Source organism: Rosa rugosa, chromosome 6, assembly GCF_958449725.1.
Source record: "Rosa rugosa chromosome 6, drRosRugo1.1, whole genome shotgun sequence".
Lineage (NCBI taxonomy): Eukaryota > Viridiplantae > Streptophyta > Magnoliopsida > Rosales > Rosaceae > Rosa > Rosa rugosa.
The window spans coordinates 51,559,023-51,568,413 of record NC_084825.1 but is presented as its reverse complement, the minus strand read 5'-3'; the positions used below and the strand labels follow the sequence as shown (position 1 = coordinate 51,568,413).

The 9,391-nt window shown below is 36.5% G+C and overlaps 1 protein-coding gene across 1 annotated transcript; it reads left to right on the top strand.

Annotated features, from left to right (window-relative positions):
• The first annotated feature begins 2,861 nt into the window (after positions 1 to 2,861).
• On the top strand, positions 2,862 to 9,368 carry LOC133714766 (mitogen-activated protein kinase kinase kinase YODA-like). The gene is made up of 12 exons (XM_062141019.1): positions 2,862 to 3,115; positions 3,726 to 4,524; positions 4,656 to 5,396; positions 5,695 to 5,782; positions 5,883 to 5,945; positions 6,258 to 6,418; positions 6,636 to 6,711; positions 6,991 to 7,050; positions 7,139 to 7,246; positions 7,467 to 7,706; positions 7,910 to 8,001; positions 8,104 to 9,368. The coding sequence occupies exons 2-12, from the start codon at positions 3,953 to 3,955 to the stop codon at positions 8,615 to 8,617; spliced, it is 2,715 nt and encodes a 904-aa protein (XP_061997003.1). The 5' UTR covers positions 2,862 to 3,115; positions 3,726 to 3,952; the 3' UTR covers positions 8,618 to 9,368.
• Positions 9,369 to 9,391: the final 23 nt, after the last annotated feature.

Genomic DNA, 9,391 nt, shown 5'->3' with positions numbered 1-9,391 from the left:
AAGAAGTCAAAATTATGTATATGGAATTCTTAAGGCATGGAAATGATTTGGGCCTTTTGGAATAATGGATCCGGTCCTTCAACCCAAGGCCCAAGCTGAAAGGTGTAGTTCACCTTAAGGTCATCATCATTTGGAAACAAACAAGCTGCTAGCTTCACAACATGAATTGTTACACTTTCACAATCACAATTCAAAGACACAAAGACAGCCAATGTCATTTCAGCTTGTCAATTTAGCAACCAATGGGCCCTTGCTCAGATTGAAGTTGAACTAGATCAACCTAAGTAAAGCATCCATGCCCAATGCCCGCAATTTTCAAGATCCATTGCATTTTATGATGTATGGTGATCCTTTTCTTTCTTTTCTTCCTTCAATTAGCAAGATATTTATAAAAAGGATTTTATTTATTTTTTTGAGAAGGATATTGGAATAAACAAAAGTGTAATAGATCCGGTTTAAAGAGGATAATGCGGTCCTGAAAATTTGTTGCACTGTTCAACAGATATTGTTCAAACTCTCCTTACATTTCAAGCAAAGTTCGCATATTCACAATCTTCTCCTAATTGAATCTAAATGAATTTAATTAATTAGTTCTAAAATAGAAGCTTATATTTGGAGTCGTCTTCAACTATCATAATTATTGTTTGTTTCTTAAACAATCCAAACACTTATCCTCTCATCAAAGAAGTAGTTCGACCTACCAATTCATATCTTGTTTCAATTTGATTTCATCAATTAAGAGATGTAAATCATTTTTTGGGGACAAAAGACATGCAAATCTTTGATTGCAACAAAACAAGGTTATGCAAAAACTTAACTTCTTTATATTTTGTGCAATTATGCCATACACAAACACCATGTCTTTGATGAGTACATATGCAAATGTACTTTTTAGTTAAAAGTTGGGTATCCAATCAAGTTGTCTCTTAGAACATACAGAACACATATAATCAATTTTGTTTGGAGGAGGCACATATAATCAAGTTGTCCCTAGACGAATTTTACTTTTAGCACATTGATGAAACTATTTTCTTTCTTTTAAAACAAGCTAGGTTACCATCTACATCACTTCTATAGTTATGTATTGTTTTTTAAATCTAATTATTGCATATAGGAAATGATGACTTTGAGTTTGAGTAATACTAATTACAAATGCCATCTAGTGGACACTAAATATCATCATCATATATAAGGTGTGATATAATGATAGCTCAAAAAAAAAAAAAATCTATTAATGTTCAATGAATATGAAACCTTAAAATAGAAAATAAATTATATGCAAAATGCATTCTCATGCTAAGATTTATTTCTATTGTAAACTTGCAATTTTAGTGCAAGATAGCTCAAAAAGGAAATCTATCAATGTTCAATGAATATGAAAATAGAAAATATATTATATGCAAAAAGGAGAATTCCACAAATGGTCACTCAACTATGACTCATTCGACACTTTGGTCACTGAAGTTTCAAATATATCACTTTGGTCACTCAACTATTACACTGTCAATCACTTAAGTCACTAAAAGAGTATTTTTTATAATTTTTTTTAATGAAAAAAATTAACAAAGTGACTTAAGTGATTGACAGTGTAATAGTTGAGTGACCAAAGTGATATATTTGAAACTTCAATAACCAAAGTGTCGAATGAGTCATAGTTGAGTGACCATTTGTGAAATTTTCCCTATGCAAAATGCATTATTGGGCTAAGATTTATTTCTAATTGTAAACTTGTAGTTTTTAATGCAATATACAATTGTTGGTTTGACACGTACATCACACTTATATCCTGTTTGATTAAAGAGTGCAACTAAAGTATCTCTACTGTTTAGAATCTGAATGTCCCACCCGTTGCATTTCTCCATCAATTAGCAAGGTTCACCTATTGGTATGCGAATTGATTCACAATCTTGCTTTCTTTGGTCAAATTATAAAATAGATAAACGAACAAACGAACATAAAATTGTGCCTAAGTTTTCTATCATCCTTTGTCCTATAACGCACAAAAGATGACAGTTTAGTTATCCAAATTGGGCAAACAAATCAAGTCTGTTAGATACAATTAAATGAAAACGACAATACCAAAACAACAAAACTGTTTTTTGATTTGACGGGAATGACACCCGCGAAGAGGATTACCGAATTACAAAATGAACAATTCAAATCACTAAATTACACCTGAGAAACAAGAGGGTTCTCAAATTTCAAATCTGATAGAGTTTGTTCATAAACCTCCCTTGGTGAAGTACTGTAACCTGTCACTGTAACTGTTATTATAATACTACAATACTAAAATGGTAACGACAATACTAAAACGACAAAATGTTTTTTGATTTGGTGGGAATGATATTCGCGAAAAGGATTACCGAATTACAAAACGAACAATTTAAATCACTAAATTACACCTGATAAACAAGAGGTCACAAATTTCAAATCCGAGAGATTTTGTTCATAGACCTCGCTTGGTAAAATACTATAACCTGCCACTTTAACTGTAATTATAATACTTCAATATTAAAATAGTAACGATAACACTAAAACGACAAAATTATTTTTTGATTTGGCGGGAATTATATCTGCAAAAAGAATTACCAAATTATAATATGAACAATTTAAATCGCTACATTACATTTTTTTGAAATAATCACTACATTACATTCTCGTTCTCAAATTTCAAATCCGAGAGAGAGTTTGTTCATCAACCTCCCTTAGTACTTAGTAGAGTATTATAACCTGACACTGTAACTATAATTACAATACTACTTCAGTACTTCATCAATCATTTCCCATAAAAAAATAGGAAAAAATATATATAAATAAATAAAAAATAAAATAAAAAACTGAGCTTCACTAACTTATTAATGTCTTTAAACTCAGACATATACTTTCTCTCTCTCTAAAAGCGATTCTCTTCAGTCTTCCAATGCAAGCGAAGAGAATACCTCAAATTCCTCCAAATCCAAATCCCCAATCTTTCTGATTTCTAGGGTTCTGTTTTTTCTGAGCTAGCTCAACTTTTCAGAAGCTCAACAAATTCTCCATACCCCTGAGATTTGTATTCAAGCTAACCCAGTTGGTTTCAGTAGCTCGGATTTTCTTGCAGCTTCTGAGAATTAGAGTAAGTTTCATTTCGTTTATTATGTAATTTTTTTTAGTAAAGTAATGATTTTTATTTTGAGTTGGTTAGTGGGTGATTGTGTTTATGAATTTTAGCTGCGAGTAGATCTGTGTTGTGAGCTTGTGCTTTTGAGCAATTTGGGATCGAAAGTTTTGGTGTTATTAAAATTGGGGGAGGAAATTGAGAGTTAAAGTTTGGAACTTTATTGGTTTTTGAATTGTGGGTAGTGAAAATTTGAGGCAATGGGTCTGTTATGGTTTCTGTATTGGAGTTTTAATGGACCCAATTGAATGAATTGTTGAAGGATAGGTTGGAAATTGTGGGTTTCGTTTGGAACCAAAACAAAGATTGAATCTTTTGGATCGGGTAGAGGTGGGTGTGGAGTGATGTAGTCTATATGATATAATCTTGTTGAGTTCAGTGAGTCAATGTAATGTGAAGTCGGGTTAGTATGTATGGAAGCCGGGTTAGTATGTATGGTAGAGTGTGTGAAATATTTGGTCTCTTTGATTAGCAAAATTTTTCGTACTAGGATTTAGGTCTTAGTGTCGCTAAGTTAGTTTACAGTTCGCTTTGATAGAGTTATTGAAGTGCAGCCTTTATTTTGCAGGTTTTCGTTATGTGCTGAGTTAATTGGAGCTCGTTGGAAGTTATGGCTTCCCTAGTTCCTGTGTGATGAAAGTCGTTTTTGGTATGCATAATTGAATGTTCTGATGGTGTCTAGTGTTTAATAAGTCAAGGAGAACTTTTTTCATGCGATGGTGTTTCACAATATGTGGTAATGCCGGTAAATGGATTAGCTTCATAGTAGTCGCCCGTTAGTTCTATAAGCTTTTTATGAGAAATATGCCTTCATGGTGGGGGAAGTCGTCATCCAAAGAAGCAAAGAAGAAGTCAGGGAGCAAGGAAAGTTTCATCGATTCATTACATCGAAAATTTAAGTTTTCATCTGAAAGTAGAGTGAATGGTAGATCTGGAGGGTCTCGAAGACCATGTAGTGATGCCATTTCGGAAAAGGGGTCTCGATCTCCTCTAGAATCAAGATCGCCTTCACCCTCCAAACAAGTTGCAAGAACTCAAAGTTTTGCTGAAAGGAGTATTTCTCAACCACTTCCACTCCCCGGTCAACATCCTGCTCATGTCGGACGTACAGATTCTGGTTTTAGTATATCACCAAAACCAAGATCAGATAAATGCTCCAAGCCATTATTGTTTCGACCTCTCCCGAGACCTCGGTGCATTGGTGGGAGGTCAAATCGTGCTGACTTTGATGATGGAGATATGAATACTGGTTCAGTTTCGAGTGATAGCTCTGTTGATAGTGAAGATCCAGCTGACTCAGGTCACCGCAGCCCTCAGGCAATTGACTATGAAAGTGGGACTAGAACTGCAGCGGGCAGTCCTTCCAGGTGTGCTTTTATTTATGTCAGATGCCATTATGCTACTACTGTACATCTCTTATGTATATGGATGACTATGTGGTGTTTGTTTGGACTTATTTTAGCTTGCTCCTAACAAAATTACTATTATTTTGCTGAAGTGTGATGCTCAAGGATCAGTCCTTCACTGTGGCCCCAGTAATCTCAAGAGAGGCAAAAAAACCAGCTGACATTTCATTCATTAATCAAATTTCCCCTTCATCGCCTAAACGGAGACCTTTGAGCAGTCATGTGCCAAATCTCCAGGTACCTTATCAAGGAGCTTTCTGGAGTGCTCCTGACAGCTCCATGTCAAGTCCTTCTAGAAGTCCAATTAGAGCATTTGGAACTGAGCAAGCCGTGAACTCTGCTTTCTGGGCTCCAAAAACTTATACTGATGTCACCATAGCAGGATCTGGCCACGGCTCCAGTCCAGGTTCTGGTCACAATTCTGGGCACAATTCAATGGGAGGGGATATGTCGGGACAGTTGTTTTGGCAGCAAAGCAAAGGTAGCCCCGAGTATTCTCCAGTACCTAGTCCCAGATTGACAAGCCCTGGCCCAGGCTCAAGAATTCATAGTGGTGCTGTTACACCTATTCATCCCAGAGCAGGTGGGGCTCTCAATGATTCGCAGACAAGCTGGCCTGATGATGGGAAACAACAAAGTCACCGTTTGCCTCTTCCTCCAGTAACAATATCAAATGCATCACCCTTTTCTCATTCAAATTCAGCAGCAACATCTCCTTCTGTGCCACGAAGTCCTGGAAGGGCAGAAAATCCAGCGAGCCCTGGTTCTCGGTGGAAAAAGGGGAAGCTGCTGGGTAGAGGCACATTTGGACATGTTTATGTCGGTTTTAATAGGTATATTCATATGTATTTGCTCTCTCTCGCTCTCTCTCTCTCAAGTTACTATATTTCGTAGCAGTTAGTTGTCTTAAGGATATAACTGGAAATGGTGCCTTCAAAGTTCAAACATTGCTAGGAGCAGCAGAACTTAGGGAGCTAATTTAAAAAAATCTCTTGATAGTAGATTGTATGGCAACATTTCAATTATACCTGCTTGATGAATTTGGAGACTGCCAATTGTAGGGGAAAAAAAAAAATAAACAAATAAAATTTCTCTCATATATTCTTATAAATAAACTTTGGGCTTGTTTAGTGAAAGTGGCGAAATGTGTGCAATGAAGGAGGTCACATTATTTTCTGATGATGCAAAGTCTAAGGAAAGTGCAAAGCAATTAATGCAGGTATTATCCTGTTCTTTATGGTTTCACATTGATTCCTTGATAACATGGTTACTGTTGTTTTAATCTTTTCTCTGACTTTTGTGTTTTGATGTTTTGCTAGGAAATTACTTTGTTGAGCCGTTTACGGCATCCAAACATTGTGCAGTATTATGGGTCTGAATCAGTAAGTCTTTACGTCCACTGTGTAGTATTAATACTGTGCTTTTTATTTATTGTTCATTTTACTTTTATATTTGTCTTGTTTGTGGTATTGTATTTTTGGTATGTCATACTGTCAATTAAAGAAACAAGAGTGACTTTGAAGAAGTTGATGCCTATATTTAGTAGTTGTTAGTTTACAGTTCAGTACAGAAGTTGAGCATGATACTCTGCAAAAAATATTATTGAAGATTTAAGTAAAAGTTTTTTTTTTTGGATAGAAGATTCAAGTAAAAGTTCTAATGTACTTTTTGTAATATTGGTTATCCTATGACAGGTTGGTGACAAGCTTTATATATATTTGGAGTATGTATCTGGTGGTTCTATATATAAACTTCTCCAAGACTATGGGCGATTTGGCGAACTTGCAATTCGTAGTTATACTCAACAAATCTTGTCGGGGCTTGCATATTTGCATGCTAAAAATACCGTCCACAGGTGAATGTCATTACCCATTCTTGTTATAGTATTTAAAACATGACTTCAACAGTTGCTATAGATCAGATATAGCAACAGTTGCTATACTATAACCCATTCTTGTTATAGTATTCAAAACATGACTTCAACAGTTGCTATAGATCAGATATACTGATATCCTGTAATTTACTTAACGTCAAGCATCTTCCTTGTTTGTATAACTGTATTTTGTATACAGGGATATAAAAGGAGCAAACATACTTGTAGACCCAAATGGCCGTGTCAAGTTGGCGGACTTTGGGATGGCAAAGCATGTAAGCATATGTAGAAGATTTGTATCAAGTGCTATTATATTAACTAAATTAAGTATGTGGTATTAGGAGAAATAGGTTGCTTGTTTGATGGTGGACACTGGTTTGTATTATCACCTTCATATTCCTTAGAGAGCATATTTTACCTTGCTGAGAAATATTTTGTGAGTGCATGCAATTTGTACTTTTTTTTTATTCTTTACAAAAGTCACCATGCTTAACCTTAATTACGTGATGATATATCAATCTTTGTTTTACAATCTCATCTTGTGTGCTTTGCAGATTACCGGGCAGTCATGTCCTTTATCATTTAAGGGAAGTCCTTACTGGATGGCACCTGAGGTTAGATTGATTAAATTTTTTATCCTTATTTTCTTCACAACATGCTGCTTGATGGATTACTTAATCTTCACTTCTGTTGCTTTCCCAGGTTATAAAGAACTCAAGTGGAGCCAACCTTGCTGTGGATATATGGAGTCTTGGGTGCACGGTTTTGGAAATGGCTACAACAAAACCACCTTGGAGTCAGTATGAAGGGGTAAGAATTTTAGACATAAAAATGAATGCTTTTATTGTATTATTTAATTTTGGTTACGGGGTCTGTTATTTGAATTTGATATTAGTCATTGTAGCCAATATAAGCACTCTCGTCAGTCTCGTGTACTTAAGCTCACTAAGAATAAGTTGCGTAATTTTGAAGTTTGCTTATAATTGGGTTTTCTTCTCCTTGTGTAATATTTTTCTTTTGTGGAGCACAGGTTGCTGCCATGTTTAAGATTGGGAATAGCAAGGAACTGCCAGCAATTCCAGATCACCTTTTGGATGATGGAAAGGATTTCATAAGGCAATGCTTACAGCGAAATCCACTTCATCGTCCTACAGCTGCTCAGCTCTTGGAGCATCCCTTTGTGAAATATGCAGCACCTTTGGCAAGACCTATATTGGGCCCTGAGCCTTCTGATTCACCTGCTGGGGTTGCAAATGGAGTGAAAGCTCTGGTGTGTATTCCATTTTTACGACAAACGAGAAATTATTATCTTTTAAGGGTGATGATATACAAGGTTTTATTGAGGCCACTAATTATGTTGACCAACAGGTTCACATATCTACTGTGGGGATGACTCTAATTAGGGTGTTTATCTATAGACTGATTCTCTATTGCACCTCTTATATTGATCTGTGTTTTATTAATAATTATCAGGGCATTGGGCAATCAAGAAATTTCTCCAATTTGGATTCAGATAGGCTTGCAATTCACTCATCTAGAGTTTCAAAAACTCATCACCATACCAGGTTCCTCTCTCTCTCTCTCTGTATATTTATACCCACATATCTAATGATGACAACAACTTTAATAATAAGGTTTTGGTTTGATCTTCTTTGCCTCAATTTCAGTGATCTCCATATTCCAAGGAACATATCATGCCCTGTGTCACCCATCGGAAGCCCTCTATTGCACTCTAGGTCACCACCACACTTAAATGGAAGAATGTCACCGTCTCCTATATCTAGCCCGCGGACCACTTCGGGCTCATCCACGCCTCTCACTGGTGGCAGCGGTGCCATTCCATTTATTCACCTAAAACAGTCCATAAATTTGCAAGAGGGTTTCGGAGGCATTTCAAATCCCTCAAATGGTCTCTATGGTAATGGCCCCTCCTATCATGATTCATCTCCTGATATGTTTCGAGGGAAGCAACCAGGGTCTCCCATCTTCTCAGAATTAATGCCCTCTGAAAATGATGTTCTTGCAAAACAGTTTGTAAGGTCCACACATACAGAGCAGTACAATGGACAGTCAGTTTTGGCTGATCGTGTGTCTCGCCAACTCCTCAAGGATCATGTTAAGATGAACAGACTGGATTTAAGTCCAAAGTCTCCTTTGACTGGCCGGACAAATGGTGTCTGACTTATTTTCATGGACCCACCAATCAGATCAAGCTGTCAAGCTATCAGACCGGTTTTTCAATATACCGGATCAATTACCCATCCCCTTGGACTGCAGAGGAAGTGTATTTGCAAAATAAGGATCCAAAGCAGAACAAATGTGGAATAAGTTTGAAGCTCTGGAAAGTTGAAGTGAGTGGAAGCAGATAACTCTGTTTGGATTGCTTAATTTTCAAGCTTAGAGCACTTGCTGAGCCATGGGACAAGAACTGATTCTGAAGTTATGCATATGAAGCTCACTTCCTGACGTATAATAAACTCATGTTGTACATATAACATGATGCGGCTTTGACTTGTATAGTTGAGTGCTTGACTGATTGGAGCTATGACTAGGAGCTTGAGCCTGACATAAAGAAGCCGATCCAATGTGATGTGGTCCTTCGGTGAGAAATAACTTGAGGCAGCAAGAAGTGTATATTTTTGAGATGTTCATATAGAGAAAAGGAAAGGCTAAGAGGTAATACCATTAGCTTTTGAACCATTTTTTTGGGGTCTGAAACTGCTGTACAGAAGATGGGAGACTGAATTTGGGTCCAGGTAAACGACAGAGTTAGTCCGGTAGTTTTGAAGACTGTAAATTCTGTTTCTCGACATTGTCGATTTATTGTGGGCTCATGCAACATTTTACTCTGTTGTACCTGATTTGCTGTATAACTTGTATGTTCTGTACATCTCACCAGTCAAGAAATGATAAAATCTAACTACATTGGTCCTATATTTTCTCCGGTTCTGTAAT